Here is a 25,661-nt window from a genome sequence, read left to right as displayed (position 1 = left end):
TGCACGATGATCAGTGTGATAGTTTTTGTTGTTTATTAAAACGTGACATTAAGGAGAACAGAAGTTGTAATGTCTTCTTCTGCCCGAGGGATCTTGACATTTCCTCTCCTCTCTGTGGGTGCTTTATGCTCCTCTCAGTCCATCCTGTCCTGTCTGTTTTATGTTCTGAATGATTTCACACAACACTGTTTACCATTTCTACTCGCCCATCTGACTATTTCACCTCTTCCACTCATGTTTCCAGTTGGGTGGGATTCGAGCACCATGACTTCCAGGGCCAGCAGTTCATCCTGGAGAGGGGCGAGTACCCCAACTGGGAAGCCTACAGTGGCTCCCTGTCCTATCACAATGAGCGCTTCATGTCTTTTCGCCCCGTCTACTGTGCTGTGAGTACCTGCAGAGGAGGGGAGGGCTAGAATGAGACATCGGAAGAGAGAGGTGGGAGTGGAAGAGCATGAGAGGGCGAATGGAAATGAGAAGATAGTGAGCGACAGAGTGACAGAAGGAAGGAGTGATCAGAAGCCACGCAACAAGTGACTGAAACAGTTTAAAAATAGAAATGATACAACTCAGTGCCAAATGTCTGTTTGCGTTGTATATCTGTCTGACAGGCCCAACACTAACTCGAACACTAACTCTCTGTGTCACCCCCTCTGCAGTCCCACCAGAGTAGCCGCATGATGATCTTTGAGAAGGAGAACTTCATTGGCCGCAGCACAGAGCTGTGCGACGACTACCCCTCCCTGCAGGCTATGGGCTGGTTTATGCCTGAGGTGGGCTCTATGCACGTTCAGTGTGGAGCGTAAGTCAGTACTTCATCCCAGCATGTTCCAGTTCAAGTTGAATGATAGCTCTTCATCATAAAGAAGTTTTAGAGGGCTTTAAAGGGATAGTGCACCCAAAAATGAAAGTTCAGCCATTATCTACTCACCCTCATGCCGAGGGAGGCTCTGGTGAAGTTTTAGAGTCCTCACATCCCTTGCGGAGATCCAAGGGGAGAGGGGGTAGCAGCACAACTCCACCTAATGCAGGCTGATGGCGCCCCAGATTAAAACGTCCAAAAACACATATTTGAAACCACAAAGTATCTCCATACTGCTCGTCCTTAGTGATCCGAGTGTCCTGAAGCCCCGACATAAAAAGCTGTTTGGAGAAACTTCATTTGAACTCTGCTTTTAGCCTCATTGTAGCCTGTAGCTCTAACTGCCTCTCTGTGGACCACGCTCACATGTGTGCGCTTGCACGCAAGACCAGCAAAAGCACGTGAACACACATGAAGGTGGTGCCCATGTCTCACGGTCTCGCGCAAGCGCACACACGTGGGCACAGTGTACCGGAAAGCAGTTAGAGCTACAGGCTACAATGAGAAACAAGGAGTAGAAAAGCTAGATAGGAGCAGAATGGAAGTACACATAACAACACAAGTAACAGTACTATTCATTACTAAAGAGTGGAACAGGACAAAGTAAACTGACAGACGTCTTTGATGTTGTTATATCTGTTCAGATTATTTGAAATCATATAAAATACAGTTTCAGTAAAATGGGATCTTGGTGAGATTAGAACATTTTATGAATCACACTTGTGACAAATCCACACACAGATTAAAGGGCCAGAAAGGTGAAAGAAAGCTAAATAACACCAAAAAATTAACCTACTGTGAGGTCCATGTCGGTGGCACTCTGGCAGTTCAGCAGGGAGAGAGGGAAACGCCCTTGAAGTAAGCCAGTTTATAAGCTCTCCTTAGGCCCTCCCTCTCCAGGTGCAGCCAGCCTACCCTGACGTCCTCTTGGTACTTCTAGAAGGAAACTGGAGAGACAGAGTTAGAAACAGGCCATCGCACACAGGACCCCTTGTTAGATGATTTCTTTGCTCAAATCTGCACTGGTTTGTATGTTAGATTGATAAATGAGGGCCACGGTCACTATTACGTCTGTGCACCACAGAGCACTGATATATGTATTTTGTTGGTGTATAATGTCCTACTCAGTACATGCCTTACAGTTCTTTAATATCTGAATTTAATCTTAATGCCAGGTGGAAAAAATATGTAAAGCAAATTAGAAAAACTAACTTCAGCCCTTCTGACCTACATTGTTGCCCTCCTCCCGCCCCTGTTCTTCTTCAGCTTTGTGTGCTATGAGTACCCGGGCTACAGAGGCCAGCAGTACATCATGGAGTGTGAGAGACACAGCGGAGACTACCAGCACTGGAGAAACTGGGGCTCCCATTGCCAGGCTCCAAAAATCCAGTCAATCAGACGCATCAGGCACTAAGAAGAATGGATCAGGACTGTCAGCAGTAACAGCTCAGGCTTACACCTGGATGCTGTGCTTTAGGGCCCTGACTAAGGGCAAAAAGCCTGAACTTTCGACTCTGTTGTGAGTTCAAGGCTTCATTTGCCAGGGCCACAGCTATGACACAAACCCACAAACCATCAATGACGTAGCAGCTACCTCTTTATTCCAGCTCATATTCATATTTCTGTTAATACACATTTTGTTTTAGTAGAAGTGAAATAAAGCTCAGACTGAGAAGCTGTGAAGTCTTTTTCTGTCATTCCTTATTATTATCATTATATCATTATATTATCATTATTATTATTATTATTATTATTATTATTATTATTATTATTATCATTCCTGTGAGTGGAAGCATGTTACAGTGTGCAAAGTTAAACCAGCATGTGTTTCAAATGCAAAACACAGACTCAAAAAGTTTGCAGTGTTTTTAATAACCTAATATGTAAAATGAATGCATCAGTAAATTAACACTAGAAGCTGATGCTTGTTGCCAATTTCTGATGCTTATGTTCTAAACAGCTTGAACACAGAAGCTTTCCTTTCTGTTCATTATAGAATTTCTACTCTTGTATAAGTACATAAGACATAAGCAGTTCCAGATGATGTGGTCTGCATTTGTAAGTGTGTGAGTTATGTAAATGTACTGTCACAATACCAATTTAGTGTGGCTATTCTTTGCATTATCGTACTTAAAGTTTCCATGACAATGAGTGTTTGGCTGTCACCAGTGTCTTGATATAAAGTCAGAGTCTTTGACATGATAACACCCACCAGTCAACACTACAACAGCAATAATCTTTAGTTGTAATCAAGAGACGAGTACAAAATGTATTTCCTTTGACCAACAAAGTTTCATGCTGTTAAAATCATTTACATGACACTCCATAAATGAAGAACTTCACAGGGATCAGTGCAACATCAAGCAGGTTTGAGATCAGCTTATTGAAAAGTCAGGAGTGATTTTCATAACAAAGATTAAATATTTAATATCCACTACAGAATGGATTTTATTCCTTCCTTACAGTAGGTAGAATTTTCTCCTTTGATTGCTGTAACAGAACAAAATATAAAGTAACCTGAACCTGAATCTGAAATGAAGTGACAACTATGGGCAGCAGAGTAGATACTGTGAGAACAGCATATGGGTTTTGGATATTGTAAAGTTAAAGCTGTTGTGCTGTGATGCAATGTCATGATCCTAGGTCTTGCCTATAGTTTGTTCCCTGTTACATTGTAACCTTGGTTCTCTAAGTGAGGAGATTATCTCCCACCCAGTAGTTATATTTTAACTATGGGAATTATCCCCATCTGGGGTAATCGACATGGAAAATTAATAATCTTTACATGACCAGCATGCGCCAGGTATTAAAACCCCCACCTTGCGCATGCACCCACTGATTACCATTGATTGGAGCGGGTACTGAGCGGCCTTGAGCCTGGGGAGATAATCTCTTCACTCAGAGAACCAAGGTTACAATGTAACCAAATGTTCTCTATCATATCGAGATTATCTCCCCACTCAGTTTTTATATCATAACCATGTCAACCCCTTAAGACACACCACGAGGGGCCCCAGGAGACATAGCAGAGAAGTCCACAAGCACCACCCATGGCCTACTGTGTGGTGGCACTCAGCACACGCTCCCCAAAGGACATGCCAGCAGCCACATTGAGGCAGTAAAATCTGGTAGATGTGGATGGACTTGACCATGTAGCACCTGCACAGACCTCCAAGAGGGTGGCACCCGTGACAAGGCCCACAAGGTAGCTACACTTTGTGTAGATTGTGCCCACGCACCCACCGGTACTGGCATGCCAGCCCCTCTGTAAGCCTGCCACATTGTCTCCATGACCCAATGAGACAGCCTAGCCTTCAACACCAGCACCCTGGCACTGGGCCTTAAAGCAGACAAAGAGTTGGTCTGTCTTTCTAAATGCTGCAGTGCACCGGACATAGACCTTCAGGGCTCCAACAGGACAGAGATTTGAGTCTTTTTGACCCTCACTACCCTCCTTGGAGGGGTTGTAGGTTCGCAACTCCACCGACTGATTCAAATGAAGTCTGTGAGTACTTTTGGCAGGAATGTAGGGTTTGGACGCAACATGACACCAGCGTCATACGGCAGGAAACGACAACAACTCTTATCCACTGACAGAGAGTGCAGTTCTTCACTCCTTTGGCTGATGTCACTGCCAAGAGAAAAAACACTTTAAGAGACAGCAACTTACAAAACCCAAAACCAGTGAAGTTGGCACGTTGTGTAAACTGTAAATAAAAACAGAATACAATGATTTGCAAATCCTTTTCAACCTATATTCAATTGAATACACTGCAAAGACAAGTTGCTTAATGTTCGAACAGGTAAACTTTGTAATTTTTTGCAAATATTAGCTCATTTGGAATTTGATGCCTGCAACATGTTTCAAAAAAGCTGGCACAAGTGGCAAAAAAGACTGAGAAAGTTGAGGAATGCTCATCAAACACTTATTTGGAACATCCCACAGGTGAACAGGCTAATTGGGAACAGGTGGGTGCCATGATTGGGTATAAAAGCAGCTTCCCTGAAATGCTCAGTCATTCACAAACAAGGATGGGGCGAGGGTCACCACTTAGTGAACAAATGCGTGAGCTGATTGTCGAACAGTTTAAGAACAACATTCCTCAACGAGCTATTGCAAGAAATTTAGGGATTTCATCATCTACGGTCCGTAATATCGTCAAATGGTTCAGAGAATCTGGAGAAATCACTGCACGTAGCGACAAGGCCGAAAACCAACACTGAATGCCCGTGACCTTCGATCCTCAGGCGGTACTGCATCAAAACCAACATCAGTGTGTAAAGGACATCACCACATGGGCTCAGGAACACTTCAGAAAACCACTGTCAGTAACTACAGTTCGTCGCATCTGCAAGTGCAAGTTAAAACTCTACAATGCAAAGCGAAAGCCATTTATCAACAGCACCCAGAAACGCCGCCGGCTTCGAGCTCATCTAAGATGGACTGATGCAAAGTGGAAAAGTGTTCTGTGGTCTGACGAGTCCACATTTCAAATTGTTTTTGGAAACTGTGGACGCCGTGTCCTCCGGACCAAAGAGGAAAAGAACCATCCGAACTGTTATAGGCGCAAAGTTCAAAAGCCAGCATCTGTGATGGTATGGGGTGTATTAGTGCCCAAGGCATGGGCAACTTACACATATGTGAAGCCTGCTTATTTCAGCAAGACAATGCCAAGCCACATTCTGCACGTGTTACAACAGCATGGCTCCATAGTAAAAGAGTGCGGGTACTAGACTGGCCTGCCTGTAGTCCAGACCTGTCTCCCATTGAAAATGTGTGGCGCATTATGAAGTGTAAAATACGACAACGGAGACCCCGGACTGTTGAACAACTTAAGCTGTACATCAAGCAAGAATGGGAAAGAGTTCCACCTGAAAAGCTTCAAAAATTGGTCTCCTCAGTTCCCAAACGTTTACTGAGTGTCATTAAAAGGAAAGGCGATGTAACACAGTGGTAAAAAGGCCCCTGTGCCAACTTTTTTGCAATGTGTTGCTGCCTTTAAATTCTAAGTTAATGATTATTTGCAAAAAAAAAATAAAGTTTCTCAGTTTGAACATTAAACATCTTGTCTTTGCAGTGTATTCAACTGAATATAAGTTGAAAAGGATTTGCAAATCATTGTATTCTGTTTTTATCTACGATTTACATAACGTGCCAACTTCACTGGTTTTGGGTTTTGTAATTCTTACTGACTCCAGAGGCTCAAAAGGTTCCTGCTGCAGGGTCTCCAACACTTGACCCAGGTCCCACCGTGGAATGGCCAGCCATCGTGCTGCATCCAGCTGGCCCTGCAGATGTTGCTGCCCCCAAGCAGGCTTAGGTTGCTTGGGCTGCTGCGGCTGAGGCCGCTGCCAGCCCTGACCTCATTTCAAGGTGCCTGACACCTCCTTATCACAGCAACAGGCTTCCTGGCCCTGCTGAATCATCATGGATGCATCAGGCCAAAACAAGGCAGATGGCCCAACAGGCAGTTTGAGCAGATAGCCCTATCCTCTGGCTGCAGCATAGACTGTGACAGCCAGAGATGGTACCTGGCCACCCAAAAACTTGCCATAGCACTGCCAGCCGCTTCACCCTGCTCTCTCATGAGCTTTGGAAGAAGTGAGGAGACACATTGTAGTTTGGCTATTAATAATGATAATAATAATTATAATAATAATACATTTTATTTGTATAGTGCTTTTCAAAACACTCAAAGACAACAAAACAAAAAAAAAATAGAAATAAAAATAAAAACAACAACATAAGAGCAGTACAACACAGGTAAGAATAAGAATGGGGATTGAATGCAAGCCTGAACAGGTGGGTTTTGAACAAAGATTTGAAGGAGTTTAAGTCTGTACAGTTACGGATGTGTTGGGGGAGAGAGTTCCAGAGGGAGGGGGCAGCAGTGGAGAAGGCTTTGTCCCCCCAGGTTTTAGGCTTTGTCCCCCCAGGTTTTGTGCTTGGTCCTGTGTGGTGGAGCGAGGAGATTTACATCAGAGGAGCGGAGACTGCAGGAGGGGGTGTGATGGTGCAACAGGTCAGTGAAGTAAGATGGGGCCTGGTGATGGAGGGCTTTGAAGGTGAGGAGAAGGACTTTGAACTGAATGCGTTGAGGAATTGGGAGCCAGTGGAGGTTCTGAAGGACGGGCCTGATACGGTCACGGGAGCGGGCCTGGGTGAGGAGATGGGCAACAGAGTTCTGGATGTACTGTAGTTTATTGAGGACTTTAGAAGATTAACCATACAGAATGCTATTGCAGTAGTCAAGTCTGAATCAGTGGCGTAGTGGAGGGTATACCCAGGTATACGGGTTATACCCACTCCTTATTCCTTAATCCAGTGACAGTGTTGAGGCTTTCCAGTCCCTTTAAAGTCGCTTGAGAGGTATATCTGTATGACACACTGCTGCTGATACAGAGAAGCACGCAGAATCCAGTGAAACTTCAGGGTATTGAATAAGAACACAATAGTGGCTACTACAGCGGCTTTCCAATTACACTCGCACATATGACGGAAACGTGTGCGCTGTTTGCAAATGTGTATCCAAGCAAAAGCGGTCAACAAAAATTACGGCTACCTAACTCGCCTCTCTCCTCCCCAGTGCAGGTGATTTGGCCACTAATATAACCTACAGCTGTCATCTACGGTGCCCATGTGACCCAAATTCCACATATCACTGCAACCAGACCAAACAAATCGAAACCCAAATAATCCTCAGCAAAACAATGTATGGCTCCTACAGAAAGTATACCCACCTATCAGCAAAACCGCCATTGTGATATATAGGAGTGTATGCCCACTTCCTCATCTGTAACCTACCTATCTACCTAGTAGTACACCCACCTCATCAACTACCACTACACCACTGGTCTGGATGTAATGAATGTGTGAATCAGAGTTTCTGCAGTGGAGAAAGTGAGTGAGGGGTGGAGCCAAGCTATGTTTTTAAGATAGAAGAAAGCAGTTTTGGTGATATAATTAACGTGCGGTTCAAATGAAAGGTTGTTGTCGAAAGTGACTTCGAGGTTGCGTAGATGTGGAGATGGAGAAAGTGTAGAATTTGCAACATTAAGGCTGAAATTATGGATGGTTTTAGTAAGGGAACTGGGGCTGAATATGATCATGTCTGATTTGTCACAGTAGAGTTGTAGAAAGTTAGTTTGCATCCAGGATTTTATTTTAGTGAGGCAATTTTCAAGTGTGGAGCAGATTGCTGTAGTGATGGATTTGGTGACGATGTAGATCTGGACGTTGTCGGCATAGCGGTGGAAATGGTGGCCATATCGGCAGATTATGTTACCAAGCAGGAGGATGTAAAGGATGAAAAGGAGAGGACTAAGCACAGAACCCTGGAGGACGCCTTGGGAAAGAGGAGCAGTGGCGGAGGTGCAGTTATTGATATGGATGAATTGCTGTCTGTTTGAGAGATATGATCTGAACCAGGAGATAGCCGTGTCGATGGTGTTGTAACAGGTTTTAAGACGGGAGAGGAGGGTGGAGTGGTTGATCGTGTCAAACGCAGCAGTGAAGTCGAGCATGATGAGGATGTTGAGGTGTCAAGAGTTGGCGGAGTATGGGGTGCCGTTTGTAAAGTGTCTCACGCTGAAAATAGCATCAACATTTTGCCACATTTAGCTTCAAACAATGTTTAAAAAAGTATTGTGAATTTTTTAACGTCACCTTTTACCACATTTACAGCAATATTTGTTAACTTAGAAATATATTAAATAGTTAAATCTAAATATTAAATGTGGCACCTAAATGTTAAATGTTAAATCTAAATATTCTGGGTGAAACTAAATATTTAGCTAATATGCAAATTCACACTGCCGGTCACCGGAAGTACCAAAATAAAAGCTCGAGATGGTCAGACTGTGTTTATAGAATCAAATAACAAATTACAACCAACTTATCAAGGGAAATTGACACTTGAACATACATTAGCGTGATAATAACTACCTAAAATAACAAGAAACGTGTTTGGAGAAATTTTATTTGACGTGTACTTTGAGTTGTTAGTGTCCCTTCGTAGGGATTAACAACCTAAACTAAGCTAACAACCGTCAGCTCTTAGCACCGTTAGCAGTGTCTGTAATGACTCATTAACTCTTAAACGGTCCGTGAAAAAAAATTTTTTCCAGCGGATGTCTTAGTTACAACATGATTGAGCTAGCAAAGCAGTTTTGTGTTGCAATGTGTGGTATTTATTCAGTTCTGGGAAATCACGATGTCTAGAAAGCATCAGCGGCTGCAGCAGCAGCAAAGCTATCAGGACATAATCTGTTAAAAGCCTCCCGTTGTTGGATACGACATGAAACTACTCCAGTTAGGTCAATCATGTTGTAACTAAGACATCTGCTGGAAAAAAAAATTTTTTTTTTCCACGGACCGTTTAGAGTTAATGAGTCATTACAGACACTGCTAACGGGGCTAACAGCTAACAGTTAGCCCCGCTAATCTACAATAACCATGTTATTAATTTCAGAACATGATAGTAATGTTTGTTCAGTCATTGTGTTTATAGACTTTACAAACACCAGATTAGTCTAAACAGTGATATAGTGACGTGAAAAATGTGTGATATACATATATATATATATGTAGCTAAACTCCGCTGGTTTTCTACCCGGAAGGATTTGTAAACAACGAGGTGATTCCCTCCGAAGGGACACTAACAACTCAAAGTACACATCAAATAAAATTTCTCCAAACACGTTTCTTGTTATTTTAGGTAGTTATTATCACACTAATGTATGTTCAAGTGTCCATTTCCCCCGATAAGTTGGTTTTAATTCGTTATTTGATTCTATAAACACAGTCTGACCATCTCGAGCTTTTATTTTGGTACTTCCGGTGACCGGCAGTGTGAATTTGCATATTAGCTAAATATTTAGTTTCACCCAGAACATTTAGATTTAACATTTATATTTATATTTAATATTTAGATTTAGATTTAGATTTAATATTTAGATTTAACATTTAGGTGCCACATTTAATATTTAGATTAAACTATTTAATATATTTCCAAGTTAACAAATAGCCTATTGCTGTAAATGTGGTAAAAGGTGACGTTAAAAAAATTCACAATACTTTTTTAAACATTGTTTGAAGCTAAATGTGGCAAAATGTTGATGTTATTTTCAGCGTGAGATACTTTACAAAAGGCACCCCATAGCAGAGAGGAGGAGTGCACTGCTAAACACAAAACAGCAAGGGCCAGGAAAGCTGTTTAAATGGAATGTGGGCCTTTTTTCTTTAATTGGATGCCACTGGTAAAATGAAACGCTTGCTGTACCTTTTTATTGTTGCCAGGCAAGCACCCCGTCACCTCCTTACCCTAACCCTTCCGTGTAATCAATCTACTGTTCAGTGTTTTTCTTTTTTTGTTTTATTTATTTCACAGTAATTAGTATCTCGTTACCAGATTGGACAGGCAGAAGGTACTTGCTGTTGCACATGTTGAGGATGAGGGGCTGTCAGCAAATAGTTTGTTGGGCACAGGGAAACGGAGATCTGTGTGGGTACATGAGACCCTAAAAAAGAGGGTGGATCACAGGGAGTACCACCAGTTGGTCCAGGAGTTTCACCTCCATGATGAAGTTTCCTACTGCAACATGTCAAAAATGTGTTGAGTAAGAAATCCCTGTTGGGAATGGGCATTCAGCACAAAGCTAGCTGTTTTTGTTTCATGACAAATTATTCTTCAGGCATTACAGTAATTCAAATTTTACAGGTCAGGTGAGGGTTCGACTCTGGCCTGTGGCACCTTGCTGCATGTCACTCTCTTTGTCTCTCTCCCCCTTTCACGCTTAACTGTCCTGTCAATTTAAGGCAAAATGCCCCCCAAAAAATATTAAAAAAGAATCCTTGCTAATCTCAGCAGCTATTTTAAGCACATATAGATGGTTGATGAGTTAGGCCTATTTGAAATTTGAATCCTTTAAAAACTATCATACCCAAGAAGGCCACCAATATCATATAAAAAGCTACTGTTCACAAAAAAACGCACCAGAAAGCATTTTTCCTTCCTCTGAAGCTGTCATGAAGTCCCTTTCTTGATTACCCCATAAGTTATTAAAGGGGGAACTAATGTTTTTTCAACCTGGGCACTATTTTCCAATCTACTTTTGTCTAAATGAGTGATAGGATGTTTCTCCAGTTTTTCTCCAGTACGAAGCTAGGGCTGACCTGCCTGCAGCCCGTGAGCGCGTGCTATATTAAATAATAGGGCACTCAGACAGACTGTCAAATAACATCAAAATACGTCCACTAAAAGTGCATTTTTTTCACACAGATAGGCTCGGATTGTTAGTATAATTATCTGACAACATAACGATAAGGAGAAATGAAAGTCTGTCTTTACCTTTAGCTGGATTCAGACATGTTCCTCTGCTTGTTGCTGCTCCCTGTCCCTCCTCGTCCCTCTTGAGTTTCAATGATTTCTGCGTCCATGTACTCCGTGTTCAAATAAATACAGGCGGTCATCAAATTCAAATGGCTCATCCAGATCCAGTTGGTCAAAATCAACTGTGATGGAGGCTCAATTATGTGTTTTTGGACATCTGAATCTGGGGTGCCGTAAGCCTGGAGTTGTGTTGCTATCCCCTCTCCCCTTGGATCTCCACAAGTGTCGTGAGGACTCTGAAACTTCACTTGAGCCTCCCTCGGCATATGGGTGAGTAGATAATGGGTGAATTTTCATTTTTGGGTGCACTATCCCTTTAAGCCCCTCCCACCTGCTCACTTACAAGCTTGAATCTTCTGTTTGCTGCTGAAATATCAGACCTCATCAGGAAATCCAAGCCAGCAACCTGTCAGTTAGACCCTCTTCCCACCATCCTAGTAAAAGCCTGCTTATCCTCTCTGTCCTCCCTAATAACTGTTATCATACATTCCTCCCTCACCTCTGGTATTGTTCCTTCAGCCCTCAAATCAGCCACAGTAACACTTTCTTAGAAAACCTGGTTCAGACCCCAACAATTTCAATAACCTCTGACCTATCTCTAATCTACCTTTCTTTCTAAAATCCTTGAAAAAACTGTTGCATCTCAGGTTCATGCTAATCTCTCTGACAATAACCTTTATGAACAGTTCCAGTCTGGTTTCTGCCCCCTCCATAACACAGAAACAGCCTTGGAAAAAAATCACAAATGACCTCCTCTTGGCAGCTGACTTCAGTCTCCTATCCATTCTCATTCTACTGGATCTGAGTGAGGCATTTGACACCATTTCTCACAACATCCTCCTTAACAGACTGGCCTCCATTGGAATCACTGACACACCCCTTGCCTGGTTTAAGTTCTATCTCTCTGATCGTACTCAATTTATCCAGCTCAAAATGTTCAAATCCCAGCCATTTCCAGTTAGTTACGGTGTTCCTCAAGGTTCTGTCTTGGGTCCCCTTCTGTGTATCACCTACTTACTTCCTCTTGGTTACATCTTCCGTAAATTCAACATCCATTTCCATTGGTATGTGGATGACACCCAGCTCTATCTGTCCACCAAACCTACCTCCACCCTCCTGCCCTCCTCCCTCTCTGACTGCCTTCAGGAGATTAAATCCTGGTTTTCCTGCAACTTCCTCAAATTTAAGAGTGATAAAACTGAGTTACTTCTCAGTGGCACCATATCCACCGTAGCAAAAATTAACAGTTTCACATTGATAACTCCTCAGTTTCCCCCTCCCCACAGGTTAAGCATCTGGGTGTCATCCTCAACAGCACTCTCTCATTCCAAGCTCACATCAATAATGTCACACCACACAGTACTGCCATTCTTGTTCACATCCTGGTTACATCCCGTATAGATTACTGTAACTCCCTCCTTCTTGGTCTCCCTCTCAAGTCCATCCACAAACTTCTACTAGTCCAGAAATCTGCTGCTTGCATCATCACCAGAACCCCATCCATCAATCACATCACTCCTGTCTTTCAGCAGCTTCACTGGCTCCCAGTTAAATACCACATTGTCTCCAAGATTTTACTCCTCACCTTCAAGGCCATCCACAACCTCACTCCTCTGTACCTCTCCCAACTCTTGCACATCCACATCCCCACCCACACTCTCAGGGTTTCCTCTTCCATCCACCTCACTGTCCTGCCAGCCCACCTGACCACCATGGGGTTTAGAGCCTTCAGCTGCTCTGCACCACGCCTCTGAAACTCCCGCCCACCAGACATTCATAACATCAACACCATCTCCACTTTCAAATCCCACCTCAAAACTCACCTCTTTCAAATTGCCTATTCAGTATGACTCCCATCCATCTAATCACACACATCCAACATTTACACAGAATTTTATTCACTGTAAAGTTGTTTTGCTGTTGTTATTTGTTTATTTTATGCTACTTTATTCCTTACCTCTTTGACTTTTCTGCTGTTACTTTCAGCATCTTTGTCTGTAAGGTGACCTTGAGTGTCGTGAAAAGCGCCTATAAATAAAATGTATTATTATTATTATTATTATTATTATTATTATCAATATCATTATTATTGTTATTATTATTATCATTATTATTAGTATTATTATTATTATTAAATAAAAGACTTAAAAAAAAACATGTTTCACTTTGGAATTTGTGAACTCCGATAAAACCACTAAAAAGTCTACAATTTTAATTATTTCAGTCCAAAAAGAATCTAAGGTCCTGAAATACATTGGAATAGTGTTTAATTACACTTACATGTAATAAAATACAATATATAAACTTGTGTTGTGATTTCACACTATTCTGAGTACCCAAATTTCTTAATGTCTGCATTTTCAATCTTTGTTTTTAATGAATACAATAAAAACAATTTCCTTCGATAAATAAGACATATGATGTAGATTAGATAATCCCTTATTTCATAAGCAACATTCACTAAAAAAAAAGAATTAACATTTTTTTCAAAAATCAACAAAAACATTCATCTAACGGTGTTGATGAAGAACTGATGGTGTTGACAATAAACTTTTTCATTTCATTTCATTTTCATTTCATAAAACATTTTCTTGGTTTCTGTCCCTGGAAAGTCCAGTGTTGTTTTGTTTGTAGCCTTTTGTCTTTGCCAATTTTGCTTTCTCAGTTTGTTTCACTGTTTCGTTACTTTCTTAAGCTTCTCTATCAAAGCTTGTGTGACACCTACCAATGTATTGTCACAACTGTTAAGTTATTTTATGTATTTTCTGTGAAAAAGGCCACATTTTAATGTAGACTTAAAAGTGCAGTTTCCTAGTTGCACCACAAGGGGGAGTATCCGCGGAGGTGAGCGCTGGTTGTGGTGTGGCTGTGGAGGGCCTCCACTCAGACAGAATGCTCCTGCTGAACAACATTAACTGACATCTCCTGTCTCCCTGTGTAAAACAGGACACATCTTCTGTCGACAGGTAGCACAGCTGAGGCCTTTTCCTAGTTTTTCTTTTCTGCCTTTCACATTTGAGAGACTGTCTGGCATTGCATTCGTCAACACTCTGATCTAGAGGGCTATCTGGTGGTGTGTCTGTTTGCAGCACTGCACCTTCACTGCACCTTCATGTCTGGACCTTTTCTGTGCATCTCCCCAATACTTTGTGTTTTCCCTCTTTGCCCTGTCTCCTGTGTTGCCTATTTGTATTACCTTTTTCTCTTTAACTCTCTTCTTGCACCTTTGTCTTTCCCTCTCTTGCATCTCACATTGTCTCTCTGGGTCACTTTTTAATTTCTCTCTTCTCTTTCGTTGGTAGTCTCTATTTCTTCTCCTTTGCTCCTCAAATGGCAATGTCTGTCTAGCCATGTTTTCCAACTGTTTGAAGTAATGAAAAACATATTTGAATAGAAGGTGGAATCTTTAATTTAGGCTACTTGACATGATGCACATGCGCAATTTTGTTGTATAGGTAGCATCCTTGTTAATGTGCAATGACAATAAAGGCTTTCTATTCTACATACGTTTTAGAATTAAATACTTACTTAATGTAAAATCTCAAAGGTGCAGTGTGTAGTTTGTGGTCATATGTAGTGGTGAAAATAAAAGCGTAATGATTTTTTTTTTCTTTTTGTGTCCCTGAATATGTAAAGCGCCTTTGAGTGTCATTAAAAAGCGCAATACAAGTATAATATTATTATAATTACTATTATTATTATTATTATTATTATTATTATTATTATTAGGTAGAAACTGAATGTAGCATTTTAAGTCTTGTTAAACGATTGAAATTAGAAAATAACAAATACTAAATTTTTCTGACATCAGAATAAGCCCTTTATATCTACATTGAGGCAGGTCCCTCCACATAGGCTGCCATTCAATGTAATATTCAGTTTCACCACTATATGTTGCTAAAATCAACAAACTGGCTCTTCAATTTAATATATATTTATATATTATATAATATAAATGCTGGAAAAGTTACATGATAATCAGTAGACCACAAAGCTACTCTACAAATCAGAAGTGTAGGGTACGAGCTTAAATAACATAATTTATGCTATAAGTTTCCCATACACTGACGAGTCTATAGCCCTTTTTAAATCAGTGGCTCACATGTGCGGCGTCATCAACAGGCCCTCCTGTGATGGAAGGGCGCCTCCTTCTTTTTAAACCAAAAAGGTTCCGCCAATATGACTATCCTGCGAGGCGGGAAATTGGGTACCTTGGATCAATTTGTCAATCCGGCTTTGTGTGTCTCAACGCTCGCAGCTTGCCGGCAAAACGGCCCAACATTCGCAGACAATCTGGCAGTGTAAAAGGGGGCTGTGGCGGTCCGCCACAGTCTAATTTGCCCCGCCATCGTCTCCAAAAATCGGCCAGATATAAAATGCCTCCGGTAAGTCGCCTACTGAGAATTCTTTGTTGCGGTCTGCTTGGACTTTTGGACGGTGGCTGCCTGAAGTTGTCGGAATTGCATCTCTGTCATTCTCACCCACAACGCAGGCCACCAGTGACAGTCCAATAATAAGCTGTGAAAGTGACATGCATGCACATATCCCAGAACCAACAAAATGGAGCCAGATCAAATAGCTCTTGTTTTGCTGTGTGATGTTTCCAGCACAAAGCTCTTCCTCAGACTTTCAGTTCATTTGTTATTTGTGTGGTGACTGTTTGTGTGTGAAAACGCAAAATAAATCATTTTTGTCCTGCAATTGTTCCTGTGTTTTGTGGTGTGTGACATGAAGACAATAATGAAACTGAGAATATTTGAATACTGGAATATGTCAAAATGTGTCAATAAGCTCTTTTTTCAATATTTTAGTTTGTTTTTCTTCCTTAATAAAGTAGCTAAAGTAGTAACTCCGACCAGAGTGGAGATTTTGGAAAACTCCGGTTGCGCGTTTGCATGTAAACTGAGACGCCGTTTACACGTTGCCGGCCATTTTCATAAACGGACATTTCACCATCTCCGTTTTCAAAAAGATCTTCGTTTACACTTACGCGTGTATATATACACAAGAGCACGCCAAACCTGTAGGTGGCAGTGTAATGAGAAGCTCAAGCCTTCCATGTATCCATTGTCCAATTAAATTTTCTGAATTTATTAGACTGTTCTTTTGGTTGTAATGCTTGACATTACTCACTTGTATCGAAGTTAATGATGAATATTGATCAAAAAATGAATTGTAATTGTAAAACATTGTAATGTTTGATTTAGTCTCAATCTCAGCATTAATGAAGTTTGAGATTCAAGAGTATGGACATGTATATTATGTCTCAAGATAAAGCCTAAACATTTCGCAATATAAAGTCCAGCCAGTATCATGCAGCCCTACTTTAAACTTTATGACAAGGTCTTGAAATATTATACAAATGGGAAAGGTCATTATAAATTATCAAAAACTATCAATATCGACCAATGTGAAATGTCACTATTGTCGTAGACATTTTACTCATATTGCCCAGGGCTTGTAACAGAACAGTAGGCCTATACCTTGAATTTGGATTACCTATTTCCCTACGGCTTGCTTCAGCACCACCAGCAGAAATGCAGCCTCCACCAGCAGCAGCAGCAATGCAGCCCCCACCACCACTACCACCCCCAGCAGCAATGCAGCAACCATCACCACTACCACCAGTGGTTCAGCCACTACTGGACCTACAGATCAACTCATCAGACACACATGGAGCATTGTCAGGTGAAGGAATACATGGTAAGATGCCAGAAAAATAACTTGCAAATCATTTCATAGTTAAGGACACTTATAGGATGTTTGACATATATCATCCCATACTGGGAGTTTGTGTATTATGGTTAAGGTTGGTAAAGTAAGAATGGATTATTGCCTACTTACATGGATGTTGAAGGCCACCATTAATTAAGAATAATGAGAACTTGTTAATCTTTTCCAGAACTAAATGCTTTCTCAAGTCTTCCGGAAAGACCAGATAGAATTTCTTGAAAATAGGTATGTGTATGAGTATGTGTGTGTGTGTTTGTGTGTGTTTATGTGTGTAAATATAAATAGTCTCATGAGTCCATTCTGAGTTGACAGGCTTGATCCCACATGGCCAGCTAACACTCACAAGTTGTCCACTGGCACAATTTCCAGCTGTCTCGCACTCAGGTTAGCTGTTGGACAGGATGGATATGAGTGTGTGTGGAAAGGTACCATTACTAAATGGCTATACATATTGTGAGAAATGAAATATTAAGCATAATTATGCAAATGAACTTTTGTAAATGTTTGTGTTTAATCTTCCAAGACATGAAATACCCAGTACCATCATACAGAACAATTACACGACGACTGGAGGGACTTCCATTTCCACCTGGTATCCAGCTGGACATCTTGGAATTGATGTCAATAAAACTGAAGTCCCTTCCCAGTCATGCCCAGATGTTTGTTCTCAAGGTATGCATGTGCTGTTATTTTCAATCACTTGAAAACAATCTCTTAACTCTCATGCAACTAAACAGTTTTTGTTTGTGTTTTGTTTTTTGTGTTTTTTGTCGTTGTCTAATGCATATGCTTCAGATGGATGAAATGTCTATAGCTCCAGGCCTGCAATACAAACCAGCCACCAAGACAGTGTTAGGAGCAGTAACCATGCCTCCTACTCCAGACAAGCATGGCAAAAAACTTCTCACTTGCATGCTAACAAGCCTTACTGTCCATTACAAGCAAGTGGTGGCATATCATTTCACTGGGTCCGCTGTATGTGGATCTGAACAGTGGAGGCTAGTGCATGCAATTGTCATGGCTTGTGGGGAGCGAGGTATCAGAGTGGTCGCTGTGGTAAGATTAAAAGTATTATATTACTGAGTAAAATGTCAAAAATACGATTAAACCTCTTTTTATTTGTACAGTTCTTGAAATATTTTTTGTAGTGCACTGACATGGACTCAAGCAATCAGGCTATGTGGTGGGCTGCTGGCCTTCAGGGGGGAGAGGCCATGGATAAATCATACATACAGCATCCATTCTACCAAGGAGGGTTCCTGTTTTTTGCACCCAATACCCCTCATCTCCTCAAAGCCATGAAAACGGCCCTGTGCAACCACAGCTTCACCACTTGCCACACAACATGGTGAGCAACATGCAGAATATTTTATTTGTTGTAATCAATCACTTCACACATTTGACATTTCTTTGTTCTGCGTTTGCTGTCCAAAGGTGACTCTCAGGCCTATTCAGAAGGTGATTGAGATACAGGAGCACTCCATTGAAAAATTGGTGCCTGGACTCACTGCAAGTTCCATCTCAACCAAACAGAGCTTTGAGAAGATGAAGGTATGGAAATTAATACTAAATATGACTGGTTAATTACCAGATGTAGTGTACACCATCCTGACTTAAATCAGTACTTCTTGTAGTATTTTGGTCCTGTGAGTATTTTGGACTTAGATGTAGCATTTTGAATCCCATCTTCTATTTCCTTGCAAAGTTTAACTGTTAACATTTCCCATATGTCTATTTGTTTGTGCTGTAGGTCGCCCCTGCATGCAAGGTGTTTTCCAAGTCAATGTCCTCTGCCATCAGACTTCTCATAGCATGTGACTTGCTGCTCAGAGAGGATGAGAACACAGCATGGTTTGTGGAACTGTTCAATGACTGGTTTGACCTTATGACCTCTCGCCGTCCCTGCAATGGTAAGCCTATCATAAGTAAGATAGGCTTTGATAGATTTTTGCAATGTAGTCCATGCATACCTTCATTTTTATTTGACCATTTATATTTCTGGGACTCACTGTGGTATGACACTGCAATACACATTACTTTTATATTCCTGCCTTATTCTGTGGAAAGTAACTGATGTAAGGATAGGCATTGTGTTTCCACATAGTTATGTGAAACATGATGGAAGTTGTGATCTTGGTTGTGTAATTGTACTCCCCTTGTGTTGCAGCATTGTCTTCTCCACAAAAGAACACTACAGCAGAGGCTAAACTCAACAGGCTACAGGAGTTCCTTCACATGGACAAACACCACCTTCAGGTTTGTGAAAAGTGGGGTTCTGAGCCACTGGAAACCGAGCCACACAGGTGTTCGGATGGCAACATCCACTATGTTGGTGCTTGCTGGTTCCCTTATCTTCCCGTCTGTCATGTGTCAACATCTACAGCATGTCCCTGCATCATTCATACCCCCAAACCCAAACTGGGTGTCACACCTCGTGGGCACTGGTACCCCTAATTTGTCCTTCTTGTCACTGGGTGAGTGTAAACTGACGCAAATGAGAACCTGCACTCACAGCTGAGATGCAACAACAACATGCATCCTCAAGCTAAACAGTGTCGTGCACGTCTTAAGCTGATAACTCTAACCTATTTTGAGAAGTGTGGCACTGATGATTGTGCTACTCTAATTGAGTACAGTGACCACATGAGAAAGAAAAAGGAAGGACTTAGGGAACCAGTGGAGATCCCCATGGCTTGTTTAGCCAACGCAGTACCCCCACTGCCATTTATCACAACCCAAACATTATACTATCTCACAGGTTGGGCCATATTTAAAGAACTGAGACCAAGCTCATGTGAGATCTGCGGTGACTTCTGTCTGCCAACTGTTCAGAGCTTCTAGCTCCACAGACCACAGCTATGCCCCATCTTTGTTGACCATAATCCAAAGCAGAGGTGGTCTGAAACATCCCAGCAAGTACATGCATGTCTACCATCTTTCCCTCTATGAATTAATGCAGAAGTCTGTGTCAGCCTTGTTAAAGCCTGATGACCCCATTGGTCAAGTGATGGTCACCCTCGACAGACAGATTGAATGGCTTCCTGTCTGCCACAGAATCTCCAGGAGAGTGATTAAAAGGTTGGCAATGTTAAGGCTTCATATGCTGGTCAATCGGACATCAGCTGGGTCTGTGGAAGTACAACATGACAGCAAGTTGGCCAAAAGAGCCACATCAATTGGTTAATAGTGTACAATTGTGTTCCTGGGTCCACATTTGGTATATTTTTTATTTTATTTTTAAGTTGACTCATTTAGGCAGTGAATACACCAGTCAAGCAGCTGGTTGACTTTCTTTAGTAAGAATTATGAAAAAATCTGACGTAGTTGACAGAAACTGAGGACACAACATTGATAGGCAGAATTTTAAGGAAAATACTAAATACTGTTTGATGTTTGATGTATATATATATATATATATATATATACAGTACAGGCCAAAAGTTTGGACACACCTTCTCATTCAATGCGTTTTCTTTATTTTCATGACTATTTACATTGTAGATTCTCACTGAAGGCATCAAAACTATGAATGAACACATGTGGAGTTATGTACTTAACAAAAAAAGGTGAAATAACTGAAAACATGTTTTATATTCTAGTTTCTTCAAAATAGCCACCCTTTGCTCTGATTACTGCTTTTGCACACTCTTGGCATTCTCTCCATGAGCTTCAAGAGGTAGTCACCTGAAATGGTTTCCACTTCACAGGTGTGCCTTATCAGGGTTAATTAGTGGAATTTCTTGCTTTATCAATGGGGTTGGGACCATCAGTTGTGTTGTGCAGAAGTCAGGTTAATACACAGCCCACAGCCCTATTGGACAACTGTTAAAATTCATATTATGGCAAGAACCAATCAGCTAACTAAAGAAAAACCAGTGGCCATCATTACTTTAAGAAATGAAGGTCAGTCAGTCCGGAAAATTGCAAAAACTTTAAATGTGTCCCCAAGTGGAGTCGCAAAAACCATCAAGCGCTACAACGAAACTGGCACACATGAGGACCGAGCCAGGAAAGGAAGACCAAGAGTCACCTCTGCTTCTGAGGATAAGTTCATCCGAGTCACCAGCCTCAGAAATGGCAAGTTAACAGCAGCTCAGATCAGAGACCAGATGAATGCCACACAGAGTTCTAGCAGCAGACCCATCTCTAGAACAACTGTTAAGAGGAGACTGCGCGAATCAGGCCTTCATGGTCAAATAGCTGCTAGGAAACCACTGCTAAGGAGAGGCAACAAGCAGAAGAGATTTGTTTGGGCCAAGAAACACAAGGAATGGACATTAGACCAGTGGAAATCTGTGCTTTGGTCTGATGAGTCCAAATTTGAGATCTTTGGTTCCAACCGCCGTGTCTTTGTGAGACGCAGAAAAGGTGACCGGATGGATTCCACATGCCTGGTTCCCACTGTGAAGCATGGAGGAGGAGGTGTGATGGTGTGGGGGTGTTTTGCTGGTGACACTGTTGGGGATTTATTCAAAATTGAAGGCACACTGAACCAGCATGGCTACCACAGCATCCTGCAGCGACATGCCATCCCATCCGGCTTGCGTTTAGTTGGACGATCATTTATTTTTCAACAGGACAATGACCCCAAACACACCTCCAGGCTGTGTAAGGGCTATTTGACCAAGAAGGAGAGTGATGGAGTGCTGCGGCAGATGACCTGGCCTCCACAGTCACCGGACCTGAACCCAATCGAGATGGTTTGGGGTGAGCTGGACCGCAGAGTGAAGGCAAAGGGGCCAACAAGTGCTAAACACCTCTGGGAACTCCTTCAAGACTGTTGGAAAACCATTTCAGGTGACTACCTCTTGAAGCTCATGGAGAGAATGCCAAGAGTGTGCAAAGCAGTAATCAGAGCAAAGGGTGGCTATTTTGAAGAAACTAGAATATAAAACATGTTTTCAGTTATTTCACCATTTTTTGTTAAGTACATAACTCCACATGTGTTCATTCATAGTTTTGATGCCTTCAGTGAGAATCTACAATGTAAATAGTCATGAAAATAAAGAAAACGCATTGAATGAGAAGGTGTGTCCAAACTTTTGGCCTGTACTGTATATATATATATATATATATATATATATATATATATATATATATATATATATATATATATGTGAATACACCAGTCAAGCAGCTGGTTGACTTTCTTTAGTAAGAATTATGAAAAAATCTGACGTAGTTGACAGAAACTGAGGACACAACGTTGATAGGCAGAATTTTAAGGAAAATACTAAATACTGTTTGATGTTTGATGTATATATATATATATATATATATATATATACATATTCGCACAATGGTATATTTTGAGTTAAGTTTTTTTGTACAATAACATGGACCTCTTCACTACAGACCAGACATTTAAACAAATTTGCCAAAAAACAGTTAATAGTGGGTGATAAAAATGACATTGGTATATGCAGTTCCCTCAGATTTAACTTTTGTATGTGTGTAAATCATGATGAATTTATTTTTCATTTAAATTAGACTTTTTTTATGTGGGACATGTTTTGTCCAGTCTCTCAAGAATCCAGTGTTCAGATAAATAGTTTGATCATATTTCCAATCTTTGCTGAGCAACAGTTACATGTATAGGAAATAAAGGTCTGTCCCATTTGGACACATATCCCAAATATAAGCCAGTTAAATTCATTGATTTAAGCAAATAATAGCCTGGGCTACTAATTTAAGTTTTTTTATATTTTATATTTATCTTCTTTTTTTTAATGAAGCCTCCAAGAGGAGAAATATTTTGTGACAAGGTGACAATAAACATCTTGAATCTACAAGATCATAATCAGCTTATTAGCCATAAGTCACAAAGTCTGTCTTTCAAGATAAAAAGAATATTTTTAGCCAAATGGTGTTTTCTTGATTCAGTGTTGGAATCTTCAGAATGATATGTACACAAGTCGATTTGTAGGCCTAACATGTTAAACTCATCTTGCGTGAATTGAAATTATATTTTTCACCTGGTTGTTCACATTTATAAAGCCTCCATGAAACAACATGGTAAGAATGCACCGAGTGAATTATCTGAGATAATAATAATAATAATATTAAATATTAAAAATAATCTTTACTTAAGGAGCACTTTTCAAGATCTGCATTACAAAGTGCTTCAGAAAGGCAGCAAAATAAAACAGCCAAGTCATCAGATGTGCTTTTAGTAGTCCATCTTTGGGACACTGTTGTTTCAACATGGCAGACCCATGTCAAATCCACTATTGCTTGATCATGAAGCCTAGTGTAAGTGCAGTCGGCTTCTTTTAGATCCACCTTTTTCATTTCCTAAATCCTCATGACGTTTTACATCAAGGTCAGGGAAAATGGTTAGGAAAGGAGTTCAGCGTTACACCTGCTCAACATCAGCAAGTTAGCATTGTTACTATGAACATGTTTGCAGGCTAACAGTGACTGTTTATGTAAATGCAGCACAATCTCACAATTAAGTTTGTAATGTCCTTTATTGAAAGCTCTCTCTGCAGGTTGAATGGTACACATGTAATAACAGACAACAGCTAAGTATGAACTTGGTTTCGGATGAGTATGCACAGTCTTTAGTCCTTGAGTTGAGCTGACTTAGTGGGTGGGCGTAGAGTGGGTGGGCGTAGAGTGGGTGGGCGTAGGTGAACTCACGTTCACAGGATACAGTTTGATAATGGACGTGTGAGCAGAAAGTGAGCTGGTGGGCAAAACTCACTATCAACAGTTCAGAGTTCAATGGGGGAATCCAGGGAACGGGGAGCTGGCAGGTATTTTCACGAAGACAATCTGGCAACGAGTGAACCAGGGCTGCTTATGTACTACTGACTTGGTAATGAGACTTGATGAGATCCAGCTGGGAGCAACAGGTGTGAATAATACTGCTGATGAGAAGGTGTGGCCAGGTGGGGAGAGAGACAGAGGTAGGGTGTGTGGAAACTCCCACAGCAGCAGCAAAGCATCAGAGCAGACTGTGACTGAATGTCGCATTTTCCGATTAAGATATGCCGGTGTTATTCCATTCTTTGTACATATATACAGCACATTCAGAACCTGCTTCTCAACCAGGTTTTTTTTTTTTTTTCCAGCAGTTTGTGACATGCGCCTCGTCTTGTTTACAGTTGGCTCTGTGCGTTGTCATGGATACGAAGGAGAAACACTACTTTCAAACATTATGAGAGACTTGAATACCAACAGGTTTTTGGATATGCATAAATATCACTACACCAACCTTCAAAAGAAGGTGGTTGGTGAAATGGAAGAGAATAGGTTATGTTTGCATGGTTGAACAAATCTGCTACTGGTGGGAAAAATCCTTTTTTGATCCATTACAATCACACTGGCACAAGCATCTCCAGCCGTTTCACTTTCTCATGTTTTGGCATGATAAGCGACATGTACAATCAGCACAGTTTCAAGGTGGGCACCCACGATTGTTGTCACCAATTCAGTATCTGACCAAATGTTTCCCCTTCTGTTACTGAGATATTATGTTAAGTAATGGCCAGAAAAGTGTTTTTGCACAGCATTATGTCACAGTCACTTCATCATTTGTCAGTATTTCATCCTGTTGGACATTTGTGTGAAATTTTGTTATAATTAGCATATAAATTCTTGAGTTACGGCCAAAAACATGTTGTTGTTTTTTTGTTTAGATTATTTTTGCGGGCTTTTTGCCTTTAATGGATAGCAAAAACAAGTTTTGTGAGGTCGCACTGACCTTGACCTTTGACCACCAAATTCTGATCAGTTCATCATTAAGTCCAAGTGGACATTTGTGCCAAATTTGAGTAAACTCCTTCAAGGCTTTCTTTAGATACCGTGTTCACAAGAATGGGGCAGACAGACAGACAACTCGAAAACATAATGCCTCCAGCCACGACTATCGCGGGCATGGAGGTATGAAAACAGAGTATTTTGTACATTTAAACATAGTCAGTATGAATCTTTAGCTCACAGCACAGCTCTGAAGTAGAAACACTAGCATTTCTGTGTATTTTTGAATCTTGTTTATTCTTGTGTTGTAGATGATTTTATGAAAAATAATGCATCACTCCAAATATTAGTAACCATGTTATTCCTGAGGCCACTGTTTACCAAAATGTAATTAACTATATTTAAACATAAACATACATTCATATTCAACTTCAGGAAATAGTATGTTTTACTCCTACCATGAGATACAATAACAGACATGTGTCTGAGCTTCTGATAATAGCTCCAGCTAGGTTGTTTTCTCTAAGAAATGTGCATAAATTAAGGAGTTGAAAATAAACAAAGTCAGAAGAACAAATATAGCCAAGGCTGCTTACACTGTTCATATCCAGCAAGACCAAGCTCTCTAAAAATGACTCCATCAAAACACTTCACCCTGAGGATAAACTCAGAAAATCAATTCCTCATTCCATTTTCTCTGGCTTGCAGTTCTTTCTTTCCAGATAAGTGCTCTTTTTAAAATGAAACTAGTTTGTATGTTACACAATATGTTTTCTACTTGATGAAGCACAGAAGCAGCAGCTGCTCTGCCCTCTATAATTATTGGCAGATTGGTAAATATGAGCCACATACTGTGCAGCATAAGAAAAACAAAATGTTGTTGTTGTATCCTGAGTTGTAGTAATGTTTTGTCCTGTGTGTGTGTGTGCGCTACCTTTAAAGGCTGTTCTGCAACCTTTCTTCTGGATCAC

At 40.9% G+C, this 25,661-nt stretch overlaps 1 protein-coding gene across 1 annotated transcript in view; it reads left to right on the top strand.

Annotated features, from left to right (window-relative positions):
• cryba1l2 (crystallin, beta A1, like 2) overlaps window positions 1-2,537 on the top strand; it is a 16,086-nt gene extending 13,549 nt beyond the window's left edge. The window contains exons 4-6 of the mRNA XM_049572913.1: window positions 245-386; window positions 660-802; window positions 2,129-2,537. Coding sequence (XP_049428870.1) covers window positions 245-386; window positions 660-802; window positions 2,129-2,276 — 433 coding nt within the window. The 3' untranslated portion in view covers window positions 2,277-2,537. The remainder of the gene's footprint in view (window positions 1-244; window positions 387-659; window positions 803-2,128) is intronic.
• Window positions 2,538-25,661: the final 23,124 nt, after the last annotated feature.

This window comes from Epinephelus fuscoguttatus, linkage group LG3 (genome assembly GCF_011397635.1).
Source record: "Epinephelus fuscoguttatus linkage group LG3, E.fuscoguttatus.final_Chr_v1".
Taxonomy (NCBI): domain Eukaryota; kingdom Metazoa; phylum Chordata; class Actinopteri; order Perciformes; family Serranidae; genus Epinephelus; species Epinephelus fuscoguttatus.
Note: the sequence above shows the minus strand (reverse complement) of the source record. Positions and strands in the feature narration are given on the sequence as shown.